This window comes from Babylonia areolata, chromosome 23, assembly GCF_041734735.1.
Source record: "Babylonia areolata isolate BAREFJ2019XMU chromosome 23, ASM4173473v1, whole genome shotgun sequence".
Taxonomy (NCBI): domain Eukaryota; kingdom Metazoa; phylum Mollusca; class Gastropoda; order Neogastropoda; family Buccinidae; genus Babylonia; species Babylonia areolata.
In genome coordinates this window covers 43,550,310-43,573,296 of record NC_134898.1, presented here as the reverse complement: position 1 = coordinate 43,573,296, position 22,987 = coordinate 43,550,310, and the positions used below count along the sequence as shown (strand labels likewise).

Sequence of the window (22,987 nt, the reverse complement as noted above, 5' to 3'; positions counted from 1 at the left end):
AGAATGAGAACAGAATAGGAGAAGATGTCGAGGAAAAGGAGAACAGGGTAAGAGAAAAGATCGAGGAGAATGAGAACAGAATAGGAGAAGATGTCGAGGAAAAGGAGAACAGAGTATAAGAGGAGGTCGAGGAGAAGGAGAACAGGGAATTCACCGTGGTGGTAGGAACGTTCTTTATGATAAGCAAACTTACCGCAGCTAAGTTCGCTCATGCAAGCCGCCCCATGATCACAAGGTGAAATGGAATGCCGCCTGAAATGGAAAATGTCGTCACGACTTGAACGTTTATATGCTCACATTCCTGACATAATTATCTTTTGGAAGTGAAAACACGAAGAGAGTGTTCGTAGAGTCTGACCCTTAGCGATATGTTTACTGAATCCTTGCCAGTCCATCATTACCACCACCATCACCACTGTCTTTTCCGGGTGGGTGGTTGGTGGGGTGGGGTGGGGGGGGGGAGGGTAATGACAGGTTGGTTTGGGAGGAGAAGTGGTAATAAGACACGAATAAGGTCCTTCCAACGCTGTAAACCAACAAGCAGAAAGCAAGCTAAGGCCTGTACTTTTTACGACATCCTTCGCCAGCTCTCAGCGACCACTGCGTGATTCTGAAGGCCTCGTCTGTTTGACATCTGGTGTGTGGAAGTTTATTGGCTATGTAGGGCACAGAGAGAGAGAGGCCCGAGCCACAGAGATACACAGTAGTCCGCGTATCAAAGCCAAGGACCGCGGGTTCAAACGTTGGCCAAGATATAAAACGGCTTCACTGGCCAGTGTAGTCTGGCAGAAAGCCACTGGAAGCTCTCAAAAAAGGTCTCATAATCGTTTTCAGCGGATTTAGGTTCTTTGATACGTATATATCAAATATCCGACTGATGCCACCTTGTCATCATTGAGCATTTAAAAAGAACTAATTAAAGAAAAATCGAAATAAGCATTTTTTTTCCCCTTTTAGTCCACACGGTACACCATACCCGCGAAGACCATCTTCAGATGTTAGGAGCCGCGCTGCTCACTGATTGACTGCTGATGACCCTGCCTGGCGTGGTGTGACTCTCAAACAGCAGGCTTGTGTAGATGTTTATGTGCATACCTGGCAACACTTTGTCCTCAGAAAGAAAGAACGGGGGAAGTACAGGTGTTTTGTGTGCGTTCTGACCTGGCAACACTTTGTCCTCAGAAAGAAAGAACGGGGGAAGTACAGGTGTTTGTGTGCGTCTGACCTTGCAACACTTTGTCCTCAGAAAGAAAGAACGGGGGAAGTACAGGTGTTTTGTGTGCGTTCTGACCTGGCAACACTTTGTCCTCAGAAAGAAAGAACGGGGGAAGTACAGGTGTTTTGTGTGCGTTCTGACCTGGCAACACTTTGTCCTCAGAAAGAAAGAACGGGGGAAGTACAGGTGTTTTGTGTGCGTTCTGACCTGACAACACTTTGTCCTCAGAAAGAAAGAACGGGGGAAGTACAGGTGTTTTGTGTGCGTACTGATCTGGCAACACTTTGTCCTCAGAAAGAACGGGGGAAGTACAGGTGTTTTGTGTGCGTACTGATCTGGCAACACTTTGTCCTCAGAAAGAACGGGGGAAGTACAGGTGTTTTGTGTGCGTTCTGACCTGCCAACACTTTGTCCTCAGAAAGAAAGAACGGGGGAAGTACAGGTGTTTTGTGTGCGTTCTGACCGGGCAACACTTTGCCCTCAGAAAGAAAGAACGGGGGAAGTACAGGTGTTTTGTGTGCGTTCTGACCTGGCAACACTTTGTCTTCAGAAAGAAAGAACGGGGGAAATACAGGTGTTTATGTGCATACCTGGCAACACTTTGTCCTCAGAAAGAAAGAACGGGGGAAGTACAGGTGTTTTGTGTGCGTTCTGACCTGGCAACACTTTGTCCTCAGAAAGAACGGGGGAAGTACAGGTGTTTTGTGTGCGTTCTGACCTGGCAACACTTTGTCCTCAGAAAGAAAGAACGGGGGAAGTACAGGTGTTTTGTGTGCGTTCTGACCTGCCAACACTTTGTCCTCAGAAAGAAAGAACGGGGGAAGTACAGGTGTTTTGTGTGCGTACTGATCTGGCAACACTTTGTCCTCAGAAAGAACGGGGGAAGTACAGGTGTTTTGTGTGCGTACTGATCTGGCAACACTTTGTCCTCAGAAAGAACGGGGGAAGTACAGGTGTTTTGTGTGCGTTCTGACCTGCCAACACTTTGTCCTCAGAAAGAAAGAACGGGGGAAGTACAGGTGTTTTGTGTGCGTTCTGACCGGGCAACACTTTGCCCTCAGAAAGAAAGAACGGGGGAAGTACAGGTGTTTTGTGTGCGTTCTGACCTGGCAACACTTTGTCTTCAGAAAGAAAGAACGGGGGAAATACAGGTGTTTATGTGCATACCTGGCAACACTTTGTCCTCAGAAAGAAAGAACGGGGGAAGTACAGGTGTTTTGTGTGCGTACCTGGCAACACTTTGTCCTCAGAAAGAACGGGGGAAGTACAGGTGTTTTGTGTGCGTTCTGACCTGGCAACACTTTGTCCTCAGAAAGAAAGAACGGGGGAAGTACAGGTGTTTTGTGTGCGTACTGATCTGGCAACACTTTGTCCTCAGAAAGAAAGAACGGGGGAAATACAGGTGTTTATGTGCATACCTGGCAACACTTTGTCCTCAGAAAGAAAGAACGGGGGAAGTACAGGTGTTTTGTGTGCGTACCTGGCAACACTTTGTCCTCAGAAAGAACGGGGGAAGTACAGGTGTTTTGTGTGCGTTCTGACCTGGCAACACTTTGTCCTCAGAAAGAAAGAACGGGGGAAGTACAGGTGTTTTGTGTGCGTTCTGACCTGGCAACACTTTGTCCTCAGAAAGAAAGAACGGGGGAAGTACAGGTGTTTTGTGTGCGTACTGACCTGGCAACACTTTGTCCTCAGAAAGAAAGAAAGGAGGAAGTACAGGTGTTTTGTGTGCGTTCTGACCTGGCAACACTTTGTCCTCAGAAAGAAAGAAAGGAGGAAGTACAGGTGTTTTGTGTGCGTTCTGACCTGGCAACACTTTGTCCTCAGAAAGAAAGAACGGAGGAAGTACAGGTGTTTTGTGTGCGTTCTGACCTGGCAACACTTTGTCCTCAGAAAGAAAGAACGGGGGAAGTACAGGTGTTTTGTGTGCGTTCTGACCTGGCAACACTTTGTCCTCAGAAAGAAAGAAGGAAGTACACGTCTTTCTGTGCATGCATTGCAACAAGTTGAGATCATCACTGAAAAAGAAAGAATGGGGAAGTAGAGGTGTTTGTTTGCACACCTTCCGACACGTTGTCCTCAGAAAGTAAGAACGGGGAAGTCACAGGTGTTTGTGTGCGTACCTTGCAACAGTTTGTGATCAGAAAGAAAGAACGGGGAAGCACAGGTGTTTGTGTGCATACCTGGCAACACTTTGTCCTCAGAAAGAACGGGGGAAGTACAGGTGTTTTGTGTGCGTTCTGACCTGGCAACACTTTGTCCTCAGAAAGAAAGAACGGGGAAATGCAGGTGTTTGTGTGCGTACCTTGCAACAGTTTGTGATCAGAAAGAAAGAACGGGGAAATGCAGGTGTTTGTGTGCGTACCTTGCAACAGTTTGTGATCAGAAAGAAAGAACGGGGAAGAACGGGGAAGAACGGGGAAGTACAGGTGTTTGTGTGCGTACCTTGCAACAGTTTGTGATCAGAAAGAAAGAACGGGAAAGAACGGGGAAGTACAGGTGTTTGTGTGCGTACCTTGCAACAGTTTGTGATCAGAAAGAAAGAACGGGGAAATGCAGGTGTTTATGTTCATACTTTCGAACACTTTGTCATCAGAAAGAAATAGCGGAGATGTTCAGGTGTTTTTGTGTATTCCTTGCAACGATTTACCCTCAGGAAGAAAGAACGGGGAAATGCAGGAATCTATGTACATACCTTCAAACATTTTGTCCCCAGAAATAAATAACGGCGAAGTACATGTGTTTATGTGCATACCTTCCAGCACTGTGTCCTTAGAAAGGAAGAACTGAGAAGTACATGTAGATGTGCATACCTTGCAACACTTTGTCCTCGGAAAGAAAGAACGAGAAACTGTTTATTTCTATGTACATACCTTGCAACAATTTGTCCTCGGAAAGAAAGAACGAGAAACTGTTTATTTCTATGTACATACCTTGCAACACTTTGTCCTCGGAAAGAAAGAACGAGAAACTGTTTATTTCTATGTACATACCTTGCAACACTTTGTCCTCGGAAAGAAAGAACGAGGAACTGTTTATTTCTATGTACATACCTTGCAACAATTTGTCCTTGGAAAGAAAGAACGAGAAACTGTTTATTTCTATGTACATACCTTGCAACACTTTGTCCTCGGAAAGAAAGAACGAGGAACTGTTTATTTCTATGTACATACCTTGCAACACTTTGTCCTCGGAAAGAAAGAACGAGGAACTGTTTATTTCTATGTACATACCTTGCAACAATTTGTCCTCGGAAAGAAAGAACGAGAAACTGTTTATTTCTATGTACATACCTTGCAACACTTTGTCCTCGGAAAGAAAGAACGAGAAACTGTTTATTTCTATGTACATACCTTGCAACAATTTGTCTTCAGAAAAAAAAGGAAGAAAATTGACCTGTAGGTATAAATTAATATGCATGCCTTCCAACAGCCTGTCCTCAGAAAAAAAAGAAAAGAATGAGGAAGTGTTGGTGTTTACAGAGTCACGCCTATGATTCCACAGCTGCCTGTTACCTATGGCTCTCTAATTTCATACACTGCTGCCAGCACCTCCACAACAATGTTAACAACGTGATGATGATGGGGAAGACACAGTTCTGGGAACCATCTGCTGTGTGGTTATTGAGGAGTCTGGGAACACAGAGCTAACATTGCTCTGTCAGTGGGTCATGTAGACCAAATTCTGCTGTACGAATATATAGTGTATAGTGTGCGTACGTGCGTGCGTGCGTGCGTGTGTGTGTGTGTGTGTGTGTGTGTGTGTGTGTGTGTGTGTGTGTGTGTGTGTGTGTGTGTCTGTCTGTCTGTGTGTGTGTGTGTTTTGTGTGTGTCTGTGTCTGTGTCTCCGCGTTCGAGAGAACGAGCAATGCTGTCAAAGTGGCACGATCAGTGTTATCGTGTAAGGACGCGTATAACGACGAAGGAGCTTGTGCTCTTCTGGCCCATTTAGTTAAAATATTGTACAAAGGGTCGGTTTGATACGTTGTTCCCAAGTCAAGTCATTGTAAAAAGGGTCGGTTTTATACGTTGTTCCCAAGTCAAGTCATTGTAAAAAGGGTCGGTTTTATACGTTGTTCCCAAGTCAAGTCATTGTAAAAAGGGTCGGTTTTATACGTTGTTCCCAAGTCAAGTCATTGTACAAAGGGTCGGTTTTATACGTTGTTCCCAAGTCAATGTGCAAAGGGTCGGTTTTATACGTTGTTCCTAAGTCAAGTCATTGTACAAAGGGTCGGTTTCATACGTTGTTCCTAAGTCAATGTACAAAGGGTCGGTTTTATACGTTGTTCCTGAGTCAATGTGCAAAGGGTCGGTTTCATACGTTGTTCAAAAGTCATTGTACAATGGGTCGGTTTCATACGTTGTTCCTAAGTCAAGTCATTGTACAAAGGGTCGGTTTTATACGTTGTTCCTAAGTCAAGTCATTGTACAAAGGGTCGGTTTTATACGTTGTTCCTAAGTCAAGTCATTGTACAAAGGGTCGGTTTTATACGTTGTTCTAAAGTCAATGTGCAAAGGGTCGGTTTCATACGTTGTTCCTAAGTCAAGTCATTGTACAAAGGGTCGGTTTTATACGTTGTTCCCAAGTCAAGTCATTGTACAAAGGGTCGGTTTTATACGTTGTTCCGAAGTCAAGTCATTGTAAAAAGGGTCGGTTTCATACGTTGTTCAAAAGTCATTGTACAATGGGTCGGTTTTATACGTTGTTCCCAAGTCAAGTCATTGTACAAAGGATCGGTTTTATACGTTGTTCCCAAGTCAAGTCATTGTACAAAGGATCGGTTTTATACGTTGTTCCCAAGTCAAGTCATTGTACAAAGGATCGGTTTTATACGTTGTTCCCAAGTCAATGTGCAAAGGGTCGGTTTCATACGTTGTTCAAAAGTCATTGTACAATGGGTCGGTTTTATATGTTGTTCCCAAGTCAAGTCATTATAAAAAGGGTCGGTTTTATACGTTGCTCCAAAGTAAATGTACAAAGGGTCGGTTTTATACGTTGTTCCAAAGTAAATGTACAAAGGGTCGGTTTTATACGTTGTTCCCAAGTCAAGTTATTGTACAAAGGGTCGGTTTTATACGTTGTTCCCAAATCAAGTTATTGTACAAAAGATCGGTTTTATACGTTGTTCCCAAATCAAGTTATTGCACAAAAGATCGGTTATATACGTTGTTCCTAAGTCAAGTCATTGTACAAAGGGTCTGTTTTATACGTTGTTCCTAAGTCAAGTCATTGTACAAAGGGTCGGTTTTATACGTTGTTCCCAAGTCAAGTCATTGTACAAAGGGTCGGTTTTACACGTTGTTCAAAAGTCAAGTCATTGTACAAAGGGTCGGTTTGATACGTTGTTCCAAAGTCAGGTCATTGAACAAGGGGTTGGTGTGTGTTAAAATATTACAGGAAATGCGTATAGATTTCAGACTGTGATTGACCGAGCAGTTTGTGCTGTCAAGTTATTATACAAGGAGTCAGTATGATACACTGTTACAGAAAGTGTGTGTGTATAAATTCCTGACGGTGATTTGAGTCAGGAAATTGTGCCATGGTCATACCTTGTTGCAAAAGTGTGTATGAATACGAGATAGTGATTTTGGCCAAGTCGTTGGATAATGGTGACGCGTTGTTGCATACGAGGATGGTGGCAGAATGGTTAAGACACTCGGCTGCCAATACAGTGTCACACAAGGGTGTGGGTTCGAATCCCGCTCTCGCCCTTTCTCCAAAGTTTGACTGGAAAATCAAACTGAGCGTCTAGTTATTCGAATGAGATGATAAACCGAGGTTCCGTGTGCAGCACCCACTTGGTACACTGAAAAAGAACCCATGGCAACGAGAGTGTTCTCCTCTGACAAAATTCTGTAGAAGAAAAATCCACTGATAGGTACGAACATATATATAAGCATGCACACAAGGCTTGACTAAGCGCGATGGGTTATGCTGCTGGTCAGGTATCTGCCTAACAGATGTGCTGTAGCGTATATGGATTTGTCCGATCCGAACGCAGTGACGCCTCCAAGAGAGACTGAAACTGAAACTGTTGCTGAACGTGTGTATAAATAGCAGACCGGTGATTTCATTTCAGATTATTGTATCATGGTGATGATTATAGTTTTGCAGAAAGCAAGTATAGATACCAGACCGTGATTTAGGTCCGGTTATTTGTTTGATCAAAGATAATACATTGTTTCAGAAAGTGTGTATAAATACCAGACAGTGATTGACGATGATGACGTCAGGTTGGAGATTCTGGACACCGCTGGTCAGGTGAGTGACCTTTCCCATCATGTATGGCTAACCAATACTGTCAAAAAGAAAGAAAGAAAAAATAGATGAATCAATAAATCAACAAATGATAGAAATAATGAATGAAAATACAAACTGTAACATTTGACGACATCGATCGCGATGTGCAATCTTCCGTTATAGTGAATTCCCTTGGTGAAAAAGGGAGTGAGTACTTTCCCTTGGTTTGTGGACAATCAATGGTCGTTGGAAGGATCAAGTCGCCAGCAAGCTGCCGAAGACGTCAGATAAAAAAAAAAAAAAAACACATGCACTTATCTAGCTCACAAACACATACACATTTTAGATAGACGAGAAGAACACGATAAAGAAAGGAAAAGAAATGGAAAACAAATTTCCAGTCCCTTTTTGTTTCCATCCCAGTGATAAAGTCATTCTGGACGTCAAGAGTCCCCCCCTGTCCTGTCTCTTCCTGTCCCACAGTTTGCCCAGCTTTCTATCAATCAACGTGTATTTATCAGTGTTGTCTTTCGTCAATGTGATTGAGCGGTGTTATCCATGCGTGTGAATGACTTGTGTGTAAGCGTTTTGATTTATCTCTGCACAAGATTCGGCGCTTGCATTTGAATACTAATCATCATCATCATTATTATTATTATTGTTTTTGTTATCATTATTACTAGTAGTAGTAGTATTGTTCTTGTTATTATCATTAGTCGTAGTAGTAGTAGTATTCTTGTTATTATCAATAGTAGTAGTATTGTTCTTGTTATTATCATTAGTAGTAGTAGCCTATTTTGTACCATGTTGTTCTGCCCAATCGTCCGTTCATGAGAACGTATGCTCAAGAATGATTGTGTGATTTATTAATAGGTCACATTCAGTCGCGTTCTTACTCATTTGTCAGTGTGCGTGTATTAGCGTGTATGTGTGTGCGTGTGTGTGCTTGTATGTGCGTGTGTGTGTGTGTGTGCGCGCGCGCGCGTTTGTGTGTGTGTGTGTGTGTGAATAAAGCGCATGAAATTGTTTCAATTATATTGCAGTCACACAATGAATACACAAGGAAAATATACATTCGTACCATAGGTACGGAAACACAATGTGTAGGAATACTGTTCTTTAAAATCGTGTACCCATGTCGATGGCTAGATAGGAGTTTCAGTTTCAGTTTCAGTTTCCCGAGGAGGCGTCACTGCGTTCGGAAAAATCCATATACGCTACACCCCATCAGCAGACCAGCAGCATAACCCAACGCGCTTAGGCACTGAGCAAATGCACATATGTTTGTTTACCTATCAGAGGGGATTCCTTCCACATAATTTTGCTAGAGGTTAAGTTTTGTTGCCGTGGGTTCTTTTTCAATGCGCCAAATGCTTGCTGCACACGGGACTGCGGTTTATCGTCTCATTCGAATGACAACACGCTGAGTTTGATTTTTTTTTTTTTCAGTCAAACTTGGGAGAAAGGGTAAGAGCGGGAATGGAACCCACACCTCATGGACACAGTAATGGCGGATGAGCGTCTTGACCACTCTGCCGCCTTCCTCCCTAGATGGGAACGATGCAAGGCAAAGCAAGGAGTTTATTTCGTGTGCCCCCTGGGGGCACTGAAACATTACACACGTTCACCATCTACACACATCCAATGAATACAAAAAGAGTGATGTCAAAAACAAGAAGTAGGCTCATTCATTCAATCACTTAATATACACATTGACAAGTACTATTTCACTCACAATACAAACAAACATACAAAAAACAGCAAAAAATCAACTGAAAAAAATCGTATCAATAGAAAAAACGTTGATAAAGAAAGCTGCGAATAGCAGAAACCAAGGATTTAAGTTATAACAGTATTCTTTTGCTTTTTTCAGAAAATAATTTGTGGAATTTAATGGTGTTTGGGAGGATACTATAATACCTAGACAAACATTTTTGTCTGGTGCTTTCGAAAAATGAGCACACGAACAAATAGTGAAACTCATTAGCAATGTCGTTTGTGGAACATTTATCACAGATTCTTCCATTTCTGGGTAAATTGTCAAAACGCAGTCTATTAACAGGCAAAGGATTATTAGTTGTTCTAAACTTAACTATCTGCACGAATGGCAAAGAGAATGTTTCCACCGTGTTGCTGTGTTCACGTCACTGGATAAGTACCCGTGAAAAGACGGGTAAGCATAACAGAAAGTTTGGTCTCAGCCTGTGTTGCGGGAAAAATACCCGCGATACATGATGGATGTACTTCTTCTTCGTTCGTGGGCTGCAACTCCCACGTTCACTCGTATGTACACGAGTGGGCTTTTACGTGTATGACCGTTTTACGATGGATGTACAGACATGCAATCTGTTCAATGCAGCATGCTACCTGCTTTACAGGTTGGATATCCGTGACACGGCTACGGCACTGTAGAGTCTGTTCTCTGCTGATTTTGATTCATGTTACTGGGTAGATACCCGTGGAAAGTGTATTTTATACATAATTACACACACACACACACACACACACACACACACACACACACACACACACACACACATACACACACACACACACACACACACACACACATATATATATATATATATATGGATTTGTCCGAAGACAGTGACGCCTCCTTGAGAAAAACTGAAACTGAAAACTTTAAAAACAGGGATCGCTCAGAAAGCGAGTCTTTTCCAAACTGATGTTCAGCCCATGTCATGACATGTCATGTCATGTTACGTGTGAGACACGGGCGGCGGTTCAACCGCACAAGCCTCCTCTCCTCCACCTTCACTGACTGACGATGTGGACATGCCTGACTACAGGGTAGGTACCCGTGGAAGGACGGGTACGCGCTGTGGGGCGACTGTTTCCTGTTCGTCTACTCCATCACGGACCGGGACAGCTTCCAGCAGCTGGTGCGGATGAAGCGACACGTGGAACGTGTCCGCGCCGCCTCCACCTCCAACGTCATCGGCATTCTGGTGGCCAACAAAAACGACCTGCTCCACGACAGACAGGTAACAGACAGGTAGACAGACAGATATCAGACAGGTGACAGACAGGTAACAGACAGGTAACAGACAGGTGACAGACAGACAGATATGTGACAGACAGACAGGTAACAGGTGACAGACAGACAGGTAACAGACAGACAGACAGGTAACAGACAGGTGACAGACCTACAGGTAACAGACAGACTGACAGGTAACAGACAGGTGACAGACAGACAGACAGACAGGTGACAGACCTACAGGTAACAGACAGACTGACAGGTAACAGACAGACTGACAGGTAACCGACAAGTAACAGACAGGTGACAGACAGGTAACAGACAGACAGACAGGTGACAGACAGACAGACAGGTAACAGACAGACGGGTAACAGACAGACTGACAGGTAACCGACAAGTAACAGACAGGTGACAGACAGGTAACAGACAGACTGACAGGTAACCGACAAGTAACAGACAGGTGACAAAACAGGTAACAGACAGACAGACAAGTAACAGACAGACAGACAGGTAACAGACAGACAGGTAACAGACAGACAGACAAGTAACAGACAGACAGACAGGTAACAGACAGACTGACAGGTAACCGACAAGTAACAGACAGGTGGCATACAGGTGACAGACAGACAGACAGGTAACAGACAGACAGACAGGTAACAGACAGGTGACAGACAGACAGGTAACAGACATACAGGTAACAGACAGACTGACAGGTAACTGACAAGTAATAGACAGGTGACAGACAGGTAACAGACAGACAGGTGACAGACAGACATGTAACAGACAGACAGGTAACAGACATACAGACAGGTACCAGGCAGGTAGCAGATAGGTGACAGACAGACAGACAGACAGGTAACAGACAGGTAACTGACAGACAGACAGGTAACAGACAAGTAACAGACAGGTGACAGACAGTTTATAGGTGACAGACAGGTGACAATTTGTAGGTGACCGGTGATAAACAGACAGGCAACAGACAGGAAAAACACCGAGGCATCAATGTCGGTTCGTTCGTTATGAAGACATAATGTCAATTTTATCTTATCTACTGTATACCTACACTGTAACAGCTGTGCATTGCTACCATGTTACGTCTTTCATACCATCAGGTCCATGTTCTTGTCCATAGTGTGTTCATTGCGTTGTCTTTTCTGCTTCAAAACCCATAATGTAGAGAATCATCATGTTGTGAAAAATCTGATGAAAATCGTTGTTGTTTGTGGAAGATCAGGGTAGGGAGGGAGGGGGAAGGGGGGGGGGGTAAGTAGTTGTGGATGTAAGAGGGTTTGTGGGGGAGAGAGAGAGGTGAGCGGAAACACGGACATTGTTTTATTGCCATTGACAGTTTGTTTTTTGTGAGCGGGTAGAGAGAGAGAGAGATAGAGAGAGAGAGAGAGTCACTTTATTTTCTAGTTCGGTTAATTAGGTATTACGATTTAACTCACTCAGTACGGCCAGTCCTCTCTTCTCCTCTACACAGACCCCTCGGATGTCCAGTGGGTGTCTGAATGACCCAACCTTTAGCTTCCGTCGTCAGAATTGTGGTATTCTTTGTCAACATTCACCTCTTCAGTATAAGAGCCTTCCGCTTGCAATATTTTGATGATGGTAATTGGGGTGAAACGCTGTTAGCGTCGTCTCTTTCGCCGTTCGTATGGAGAGAGTTAAGAAAAAACATGTATCTGACAGAATGTGTGAAATATACTAAAGCTGTCCAGTCCGGTTTCTGTTGATATCATGACTTGCATACTGTTTTTGGAGCGGTTGAACCCTTCCTTCCTTCCTTCCTTCCTTCCTTCCTTCCTTCTTTCCTTCCTTCCTTCCTTCCTTCCTTCCTTCCTTCCTTCCTTCTTTCCTTCCTTCCTTCCTTCTTTCCTTCCTTCCTTCCTTCCTTCTTTCCTTCCTTCTTTCCTTCCTTCTTTCCTTCCTTCCTTCCTTCTTTCCTTCCTTCCTTCCTTCCTTCTTTCCTTCCTTCTTTCCTTCCTTCTTTCATTCCTCCCTTCATTCATTAATCCATTTCTTTCTCCCATCCTTTCCTCCTTCCTTCATTCCTTCCACCATTCCTTCTTTTCTTCCTTCTATCCTTCCTGTCTGTTCTGCTTTAAAACCCATAAGGTGAAGCATCATTAAAATCTGGTGACAAGTCTGGTGAAAATCGTTGACTTTTTTGTGGGAGATGAGGGTGGGGAGGGGAGGGGGTAAGTACCACCCTTTCATCCTTCCTTTCTTCCTTTTCTTCCTTAAATCAATTCTTCCTTCCTTCCATCCTTCCTTTCTTCCTTTTCTTTCTTAAATCAATTCTTCCTTCCTTCCATCCTTCCTTTCTTCCTTTTCTTCCTTAAATCAATTCTTCCTTCCTTCCATCCTTCCTTTCTTCCTTTCTTCCTTAAATCAATTCTTCCTTCCTTCCATCCTTCCTTTCTTCCTTTCTTCCTTAAATCAATTCTTCCTTCCTTCCATCCTTCCTTTCTTCCTTTTCTTCCTTTCTTCCTTAAATCAATTCTTCCTTCCTTTCATCCTTCCTTTCTTCCTTAAATCAATTCTTCCTTCCTTTCATCCTTCCATCCTTTGTCCTTTCTTTTCATGCCTCCTTCCTTTCATTTCTTCCTTCTTCCCCCACTCTTTTTCTCCCTGTTTCTCTCTACTCTCCGCCTAGCCCTCCCCACTTCAACACATTCTACGGTTCTCATGACAGATGAATGATTCTGATTCTGATTCTGGCTCATTTCCCTTTCGCCACGAATGTGTGACCATTGGCTATAACTGCACAACACGGACCTTGTCATCCAGGTGACAGAGGAGGAGGGGGACGAACTGGCGGACGAGCTGGGCTGCCGGTTCTACGAGGTGTCGGCCTCAGACGGCGCCCAACTGGACTCCATCGCCGCCATGTTCCAGGACCTGTACCGAGACTTCCGGCGAAGTCGGCAGCAGCGTGAGACCCGGCAGAGAAAGGCCAGCTCCTCCGCCAAGTTCCGGCAGGCCATCCAGAAGGTCATCTCCGGGAAGACCCCCAGCAGACGTTCCGCTTCCTCCTCCTCTTCTTCTTCCTGATGATGACGTGGTGATGGATGGTGATGGTGGTGGTGGTGTGTCCGTCATGGGTCTTCGGGGTGATGGCGGTGGATGAAGGTGCTGTGTCCGTCATGCTTTCTCTGGATGGTGATGGAGGAGGAGGGGGGTGCGTCTGTCATACCTCCACTGGATGATGACGATAATACAACCGTGGTACATGTGTTGGATGATGATGATGTCCGTGATGCTCCGTTGGATGACGCTTCCGGGTTTTTTTGTTTTTTGTTGTTGTTTTTTCTGAATGATTACGCCTTCGTGCTACGTTTGTTGGACGGTGCATCCGTACTGCGTTCAGGCTACCTCCCCTATTCCTCTTCTTTATCCTTCTCCTCTTCCTCCTCTTTCTGTCCATCCTCTTCCTCCTCCTCCTCTTTTTCCCCCTCGTCCTCCTCTTCCTCCTCCTCTTCTTTATCCTTCTCTTCCTCATCGCCATCTTCTTCCTCTTCTTTCTCCTTTACCCCCCCTACCCCCACCTCCTCTTCTTCCTTCTCCTCTTCCTGCTTCTCCCCTTCATCTTCTTCCTCCTCCTTTTCCTCCCCCTCCTTCTCTGCCTCCCCTCCTCCTCTTTCTTCTCCTCCTCTTCCTTCTCCTCATCTTCCTCCTACTCCTCTTCTTCCTCCTTACTCTTCCTACTGATGACACACATTAACGGAACAGAGGAAAAGAAATGTTGGGGCTGTATGTGTCTTTCCTGATGATTTTTTTCCCCCATCACCTTCACTTGTCGATTCTTCCTCATGACAAAGCAAAGACAAAACACAACTGATTTCAATTCCGAGACGAGGTTTACCGTGTGAGCTTGTGTTCCCATTTGATTTGCCTATTCTCTATTTTTTGACGAGGCTCATTTTGGAATGCGGAGAACATTCTGAAGACTTACTGGATGATGATATCACTGTTTTCATCCCCCCCCATCCACCACTCCCACGCGACAAAACGCATTGCCATAGTGATGGCATTGAGAATCCAGACTGAAGTCGCAGACTTCATCACGAAGAATACTTTTCAGTTTTTGACACTCTGCGTGTGTGTGCCTTGGGATGCTGTTGCAATGACAAATACTGCATTTAGAAGAAGAAGAAAAATCCGTCATGCTCTTGAGCGTCTGCTACCGCACCAGGAATAAGAAGTACTCGTAGGAAAGGCCGACTCTTATGGCAAGTCGGAAAGTGAGACTTCTTGTTCTTCTCTTCTTCTTCTTCTGCGTTCGTGGGCTGGAATTCCCACGTACACGTACGCATGTACAAGAGTGGGTTTTTACGTGCATGACCTGTTTTTACCCCGCCTTGTAGGCAGCCATACTCCGCTTTCGGGGGCGGGCGGGAGGGTGCATGCTGGATATGTTCTTGTTTCCATAACCCACCGAACGCTGACATGGATTACAGGATCTATAACGTAAGTATTTGATCTTCTGCTTACGTATACACACGAAGGGGGTTCTGGCACTGCACTGCAGGTCTGCTCTGCACATATGTTGACCTTGGAGATCGTTCCGATCTCCACCCTTTACCCACCAGACGCCGTTACCGAGATTCGAACCCGGGACCCTCAGATTGAAAGTCCAATGCTTTAACCACTCGGCTATTGCACCCGTCGGAAAGTGAGACAAGTTGAGAATAACCTGTGGCAGACATTCCAGTTCCATACCTTCTTCGCGGACACTGCTGGCGACATTCAAGGACCAAAGAACAGCTAAAAAAAAGGAACGGAATTTCTTGGTTTCAGTGATGTGCATGTATCCCTCCGTGTACTGCCGCTTCCTTGTGAGAAAATTAACCACACACATACACAGTTTGTTGATGTTCCTAGTTGTTATTGTCAGTTGTTGTTGTTGTTGTTTTCTCTGTGTGTTTAGACAGACAGTTTCAGTTTCAGTTTCAGTAGCTCAAGGAGGCGTCACTGCGTTCGGACAAATCCATATACGCTACACCACATCTGCCAAGCAGATGCCTGACCAGCAGCGTAACCCAACGCGCTTAGTCAGGCCTTGAGAAGAAAAAAAAAGAAGAAAGGTGAATAAATAATAGATAAGCTTACATAAATAAATAATAATTATAATACAAAAAAGATAATAATAATAATAATAATAATAATAATAATAATAATAATAATTAATTAATTAATTAATTAATTAATTAATTAAAAAAATAGACAAAGAAAATGAACTAAAGGCACCAAAGTATGGATCTGTGGAACCAAAACAAAAAAAAAACGACTACAAGTGCATTCATAAACGAACCTATTACCCCCTCCCACACAGAAAAAGGTGCCGCGATTGATAAAAAGTGAAAAAGTGTCAACAATGTTTGTTGCCTTCACAGGAAGGATTCTCATTATCAGCAAAGAATTTTCAGTCGTGTAAAAAAAAAAAAAATAAAAAAAAATAAAAATTACAAAATCATTCAATCATCCAATTTTAGAAAATTGTGAAATTTCATCCTGCATCTGATTGAAAATCTCAGAACCTTCCCCAAATCATTTCAAGATGATGATGGTGATGGTAATGATGATAATGATTTTTTTTCTTAATTAGTGCAGAAATGAAATCAGTTCGGCCTTGCTCCAGACGTGTGTGTGAATACAGTGACGGAGGTGTTGGGAGGTGCACTCAGTCGTGTGTGTGAATACAGTGACGGAGGTGTTGGGAGGTGCACTCAGTGGTGTGTGTGTGAATACAGTGACGGAGGTGTTGGGAGGTGCATCAGTCGTGTGTGTGAATACAGTGACGGAGGTGTTGGGAGGTGCACTCAGTGGTGTGTGTGTGAATACAGTGACGGAGGTGTTGGGAGGTGCATCAGACGTGTGTGTGAATACAGTGGCGGAGGTGTTGGGAGGTGCATCAGTCGTGTGTGTGAATACAGTGACGGAGGTGTTGGGAGGTGCACTCAGTCGTGTGTGTGAATACAGTGACGGAGGTGTTGGGAGGTGCACTCAGTCGTGTGTGTGAATACAGTGACGGAGGTGTTGGGAGGTGCACTCAATCGTGTGTGTGAATACAGTGACGGAGGTGTTGGGAGGTGCACTCAGTCGTGTGTGTGAATACAGTGACGGAGGTGTTGGGAGGTGCACTCAGTCGTGTGTGTGAATACAGTGACGGAGGTGTTGGGAGGTGCACTCAGACGTGTGTGTGAATACAGTGACGGAAGTGTTGGGAGGTGCACTCAGACGTGTGTGTGAATACAGTGACGGAGGTGTTGGGAGGTGCACTCAGTCGTGTGTGTGAATACAGTGACGGAGGTGTTGGGAGGTGCATCAGACGTGTGTGTGAATACAGTGACGGAGGTGTTGGGAGGTGCACTCAGACGTGTGTGTGAATACAGTGACGGAAGTGTTGGGAGGTGCACTCAGACGTGTGTGTGAATACAGTGACGGAGGTGTTGGGAGGTGCACTCAGACGTGTGTGTGAATACAGTGACGGAGGTGTTGGGAGGTGCACTCAGTCGTGTGTGTAAATACAGTGACGGAGGTGTTGGGAGGTGCACTCAGTCGTGTGTGTGAATACAGTGACGGAGGTGTTGGGAGGTGCACTCAGTGGTGTGTGTGAATACAGTGACGGAGGTGTTGGGAGGTGCACTCAGACGTGTGTGTGAATACAGTGACGGAGGTGTTGGGAGGTGCAATCAGTCGTGTGTGTGAATACAGTGACGGAGGTGTTGGGAGGTGCACTCAGACGTGTGTGTGAATACAGTGACGGAGGTGTTGGGAGGTGCACTCAGTGGTGTGTGTGAATACAGTGACGGAGGTGTTGGGAGGTGCACTCAGACGTGTGTGTGAATACAGTGACGGAGGTGTTGGGAGGTGCAATCAGTCGTGTGTGTGAATACAGTGACGGAGGTGTTGGGAGGTGCACTCAATCGTGTGTGTGAATACAGTGACGGAGGTGTTGGGAGGTGCAATCAGTCGTGTGTGTGAATACAGTGACGGAGGTGTTGGGAGGTGCACTCAGTCGTGTGTGTGTGAATACAGTGACGGAGGCGTTGGGAGGTGCACTCAGACGTGTGTGTGAATACAGTGACGGAGGTGTTGGGAGGTGCACTCAGTCGTGTGTGTGAATACAGTGACGGAGGTGTTGGGAGGTGCACTCAGTCGTGTGTGTGAATACAGTGACGGAGGTGTTGGGAGGTGCACTCAGACGTGTGTGTGAATACAGTGACGGAGGTGTTGGGAGGTGCACTCAGTCGTGTGTGTGAATACAGTGACGGAGGTGTTGGGAGGTGCCTCAGTTGTGTGTGTGAATACAGTGATGGAGGTGTTGGGAGGTGCACTCAGACGTGTGTGTGAATACAGTGACGGAGGTGTTGGGAGGTGCACTCAGACGTGTGTGTGAATACAGTGACGGAGGTGTTGGGAGGTGCACTCAGTCGTGTGTGTGAATACAGTGACGGAGGTGTTGGGAGGTGCATCAGACGTGTGTGTGAATACAGTGACGGAGGTGTTGGGAGGTGCACTCAGACGTGTGTGTGAATACAGTGACGGAGGTGTTGGGAGGTGCACTCAGTCGTGTGTGTGAATACAGTGACGGAGGTGTTGGGAGGTGCATCAGACGTGTGTGTGAATACAGTGACGGAGGTGTTGGGAGGTGCACTCAGACGTGTGTGTGAATACAGTGACGGAAGTGTTGGGAGGTGCACTCAGACGTGTGTGTGAATACAGTGACGGAGGTGTTGGGAGGTGCACTCAGACGTGTGTGTGAATACAGTGACGGAGGTGTTGGGAGGTGCACTCAGTCGTGTGTGTGAATACAGTGACGGAGGTGTTGGGAGGTGCACTCAGTCGTGTGTGTGAATACAGTGACGGAGGTGTTGGGAGGTGCACTCAGTGGTGTGTGTGAATACAGTGACGGAGGTGTTGGGAGGTGCACTCAGACGTGTGTGTGAATACAGTGACGGAGGTGTTGGGAGGTGCAATCAGTCGTGTGTGTGAATACAGTGACGGAGGTGTTGGGAGGTGCAATCAGTCGTGTGTGTGAATACAGTGACGGAGGTGTTGGGAGGTGCACTCAGACGTGTGTGTGAATACAGTGACGGAGGTGTTGGGAGGTGCAATCAGTCGTGTGTGTGAATACAGTGACGGAGGTGTTGGGAGGTGCACTCAATCGTGTGTGTGAATACAGTGACGGAGGTGTTGGGAGGTGCAATCAGTCGTGTGTGTGAATACAGTGACGGAGGTGTTGGGAGGTGCACTCAGTCGTGTGTGTGTGAATACAGTGACGGAGGCGTTGGGAGGTGCACTCAGACGTGTGTGTGAATACAGTGACGGAGGTGTTGGGAGGTGCACTCAGTTGTGTGTGTGAATACAGTGACGGAGGTGTTGGGAGGTGCATCAGTCGTGTGTGTGAATACAGTGACGGAGGTGTTGGGAGGTGCACTCAGACGTGTGTGTGAATACAGTGACGGAGGTGTTGGGAGGTGCACTCAGTCGTGTGTGTGAATACAGTGATGGAGGTGTTGGGAGGTGCACTCAGTGGTGTGTGTGAATACAGTGACGGAGGTGTTGGGAGGTGCACTCAGACGTGTGTGTGAATACAGTGATGGAGGTGTTGGGAGGTGCACTCAGTGGTGTGTGTGAATACAGTGACGGAGGTGTTGGGAGGTGCACTCAGACGTGTGTGTGAATACAGTGACGGAGGTGTTGGGAGGTGCATCAGTTGTGTGTGTGAATACAGTGACGGAGGTGTTGGGAGGTGCACTCAATGTGTGTGTGAATACAGTGACGGAGGTGTTGGGAGGGGCACTCATTCGTGTGGACATGGGCGTGCTTGCGTGTATGTAGCTGTCTGTACATCAGTGTGCGTGTGTCAGTGTACACACATGCTTGTTTGTAATGACAAGGAAATGTTTGGCGTGTCATTTGCATTGTTGGTCCAAGACCGTTCGTGCGAGATGGAAAATGTGCGTGCGTGCGTGTGCGTGTGTGTGTGTGTGTGTCTGTGTGTCTGTGTGTGTGTGTGTGTGTGTCTTTGTGCTCCGATATTTGCGTATCTGTATGCAATATTGTGTTTGCATGAGACCACATACCTGTAGTGTATAACTGTCATACCTGTGTATGAACACACACCTTTGAATACTAAACAGTTTGTCACATAACGATCACCACTGCACATATGTGTAACAGTTACCGAAAGGGCCACAAGAACCCGTTGTGTGCAATACATGACAATGTCAACTTTTCACAACATAAAAAAAAATGATAAAGTCAAGGGTCGGTCATTGGCACTTCTCAAACATGATACGTTGAGTTATAGCTCGTAGCAGTAACACTAACAGTAACAATGTAGTGCACACGACCCTTACAGTTACAGTCTGTTCACGAAAATGTCTCCAGTGTTACACACATTTTTTTTTTTTTCTTTTTTTTTTTTTTTTTTTTTTTTTTTTTTTTTTTTTATTATCCCCAAAAAACGCATTGCTGCACACATCCACTATTATACGTGGGATGCTCCTAAAGATAGATAAATGAATAAATGAATAAGCAAACAAATAAATAAATGAGTAAATAAATAGATAAATTAATAGGTAAATGAATAGATGAATAAATAAATAAAATAATGTGCCACAAGACGACATGGACCGCCAAAGTCTGGTATGCCTTGTTCTTCTTGTGCCAATATTCTTCACATGACCAACGTAGGCAATCTGCAACACTGGAACAATGTTGAAACCTACATTGTATACTGCTGTGGCATAAATCAGTACAATATGATTTCTTTTCTTTTCGTCTTTTCTTTTTGTTTCTTCTTTTTCTTTTCTTTTTATTTCTTTTTTGTTGTTCTTCTTGTTGTTGCTGTTCTCTTCTTCTTTAATATTTCTGTCTTAACTCTCTCCATACGAACGGCGAAAGAGACGACGTTAACAGCGTTTCACCCCAATTACCATCATCAAAATATTGCAAGCGGAAGGCTCTTACACTGAAGACGTGCATGTTGACAAAGAATACCACAATTCTGACGACGGAAGCTAAAGGTTGGGTCATTCAGACACCCACTGGACATCCGAGGGGTCTATGTAGAGGAGAAGAGAGGACTGGCCGTACTGAGTGAGTTAATGTCATTCGTGTAAAACTATTGTGTCATATTTAAAATAAATTAGAAGTTGCATATTTTATGCCATTCATCAAAACTTTTCTTGTCAAAGCTGTTGTTGTTGTTTGTTTCGTTATTGTTGTTGTTGTTTTTTTCTGACAGAGATACATAACCGTTACAAGAGAGATGATTTCAAACTGATGAATCTAACTATGTGCTGACCAGAAATGCCTTGCATTTTCCTCTCTGCGTGCGAATACAGGAAGGGGTGTGTGTATGTGTGTGTGCGTGTGTGCGTGTGCATGTGTGTGTGTGTTTGTGTGTGTGTTGTGTGCGTGCGTGCGTGTGCGCGCGCGTGTGTGTGTGTGTGTGCGTGTGCGTGTGCATGTGTGTGTGTGTATGTGTGTGTGCGTGTGCATGTGTGTGTGTGCGCGTGTTTGTGCGTGCGCATGTGTGTGTATGTTTATGTGTGCGTGCGTGTGCGTGTGCATGTGTGTGTTTGTTTGTGTGTGCGTGCGTTTGTGTGTGTGTCTGTGTGTTTGTGTGTGTCCTTGTGTATGCACACACACAGTTTTGAAGTAAACAATTTAAGGAGTGGGAGTTAAGGACGAAAAACCATCGTACAGAATGAATCAAATATAATTGACATTCACTTCAAAGAAATACATGTTCAGCCAGATACCTTCTTTCAAGATCATCATAATCGTAAACCTGGAAGATATTCAGATTTTTTACAAAATGTCATTCTGTAAATGGATAGTGTACAATAATTGACGGTCTGCTGTCTGTATTGGTCGGTTCAGCAACGAGGTATAGTTTCAGGTTCAGTTTCAGTTTCTCAAGGAGGCGTCACTGCGTTCGGACAAATCCATATACGCGACCCCACATCTGACACCTGACAGCAGATTAACCCAACGCGCTTGTCAGACCTTGAGTTCATGCTTATATATTTGTGTACCTACTATCAGAGTGGATTTCTTTTTTTTTACATAATTTTGCCAGAGGACAACACTCTCATCACCATAGGTTCTTTTTCAGTGCGCCAAGTGCGTGCTGCCCACGGGACCTCGGTTTATCGTCTCATCCGAAAGACTAGACTCTCAATTTGATTTTCCAGTCAAACTTGGGAGAAAGGGCCAGAGCGGTATTCTTCTTCTTCTGCGTTCGTGGGCTTCAACTCCCACGTTCACTCGTATATACGCGAGTGGGCTTTTTACGTGTATGACCGTTTTTACCCCCGCCATGTAGGCAGCCATACTCCGCTTTCGGGGGTGTGCATGCTGGGTATGTTCTTGTTTCCATAACCCTCCGAACGCTGACATGGATTACAGGATCTTTAACGTGCGTATTTGATCTTATGCTTGCGTATACACACGAAGGGGGTTCAGGCACTGGCAGGTCTGCACATATGTTGACCTGGGAGATCGTAAAAATCTCCACCCTTTACCCACCAGGCGCCGTCACCGTGATTCGAACCCGGGACCCTCAGATCGAAAGTCCAACGCTTTAACCATTCGGCTATGGCGCCCGTCCAGAGCGGTATTCGAACCGACACCCTCGCGGACCCTGTATTGGCAGCTGAGCATCTTGACCAATTTGCCTCCTGTCTCCAATTATCGACCAAAGAAAAGTCTTGTTTTTAAAAAAAAAACTTTCATTTTGAAAAAAAAAAGCACACACACACACACAAACAAAAAAAAATTGGTCGGTATATGTATGCTGTCATTTGTGAATGTGAGTGCTATCTGAGTTTGCTGAGAAGTGGTCTGTTTTATTTGCGTCTTGGGTTCGTTCACTTCAAGGCGTTGTTTTATTCTAGAGAAGACAGTTGTTGTTCTTTTTTTTTCTTTCTTTCTTTTTTCTTCTTTTTTTTAATACTGAAAACAGACTTCGTCCACATTGTACTGTTCATTAAATACAGTTAATTTGTGCTTTGTTGTTTCTTTGTTACCTTGATTGCTTGCTGTCTGTCCTTTTCCATCATCGATTGAAACATTGCTTTCCACTTACTTTTCACTTTCTTTCTTTCTTTCTTTCTTTGTTTCGTAATGTTGACACTCCTAAAACAGAGTATGGCTGCCTACATGGCGGGGTAAAACTGTCATACACGTAAAAGCCCACTCGTATACATACGAGTGAACGGGGGAGTTGCAGCCCACGAATGAAGAAGAAGAAGTAATGTTGATGCTAGCGGGTTTTGTTTTGTTTTTTTGTTTGTTGTTATTGTTCTTCCTCCTCTTCGTCCTCCTTCTCTTCCTCCTCCTCTTCCTCTTCCTCCTCCTCTTCCTCTTCTTCCTTCTCTTCCTCCTGGGTGGGGGAGGGTGAAATTTGAAACAAATATCTAAATACAGTTACAGAAAATTACTTAATGGACTTCATAAGAGAGAAGTCGCTAATCTAACAAGCGAATTAATAACTGATAATTACTGCAGAA

The 22,987-nt window shown here is 44.8% G+C and overlaps 1 protein-coding gene across 1 annotated transcript in view; it reads left to right on the top strand.

Moving 5' to 3' along the window:
* The window catches only part of LOC143297682 (ras-related and estrogen-regulated growth inhibitor-like), a 17,363-nt gene extending 3,852 nt beyond the window's left edge, over positions 1 to 13,511 (top strand). The window contains exons 3-5 of the mRNA XM_076610102.1: positions 7,404 to 7,477; positions 10,267 to 10,461; positions 13,248 to 13,511. Coding sequence (XP_076466217.1) covers positions 7,404 to 7,477; positions 10,267 to 10,461; positions 13,248 to 13,511 — 533 coding nt within the window. The remainder of the gene's footprint in view (positions 1 to 7,403; positions 7,478 to 10,266; positions 10,462 to 13,247) is intronic.
* Positions 13,512 to 22,987: the final 9,476 nt, after the last annotated feature.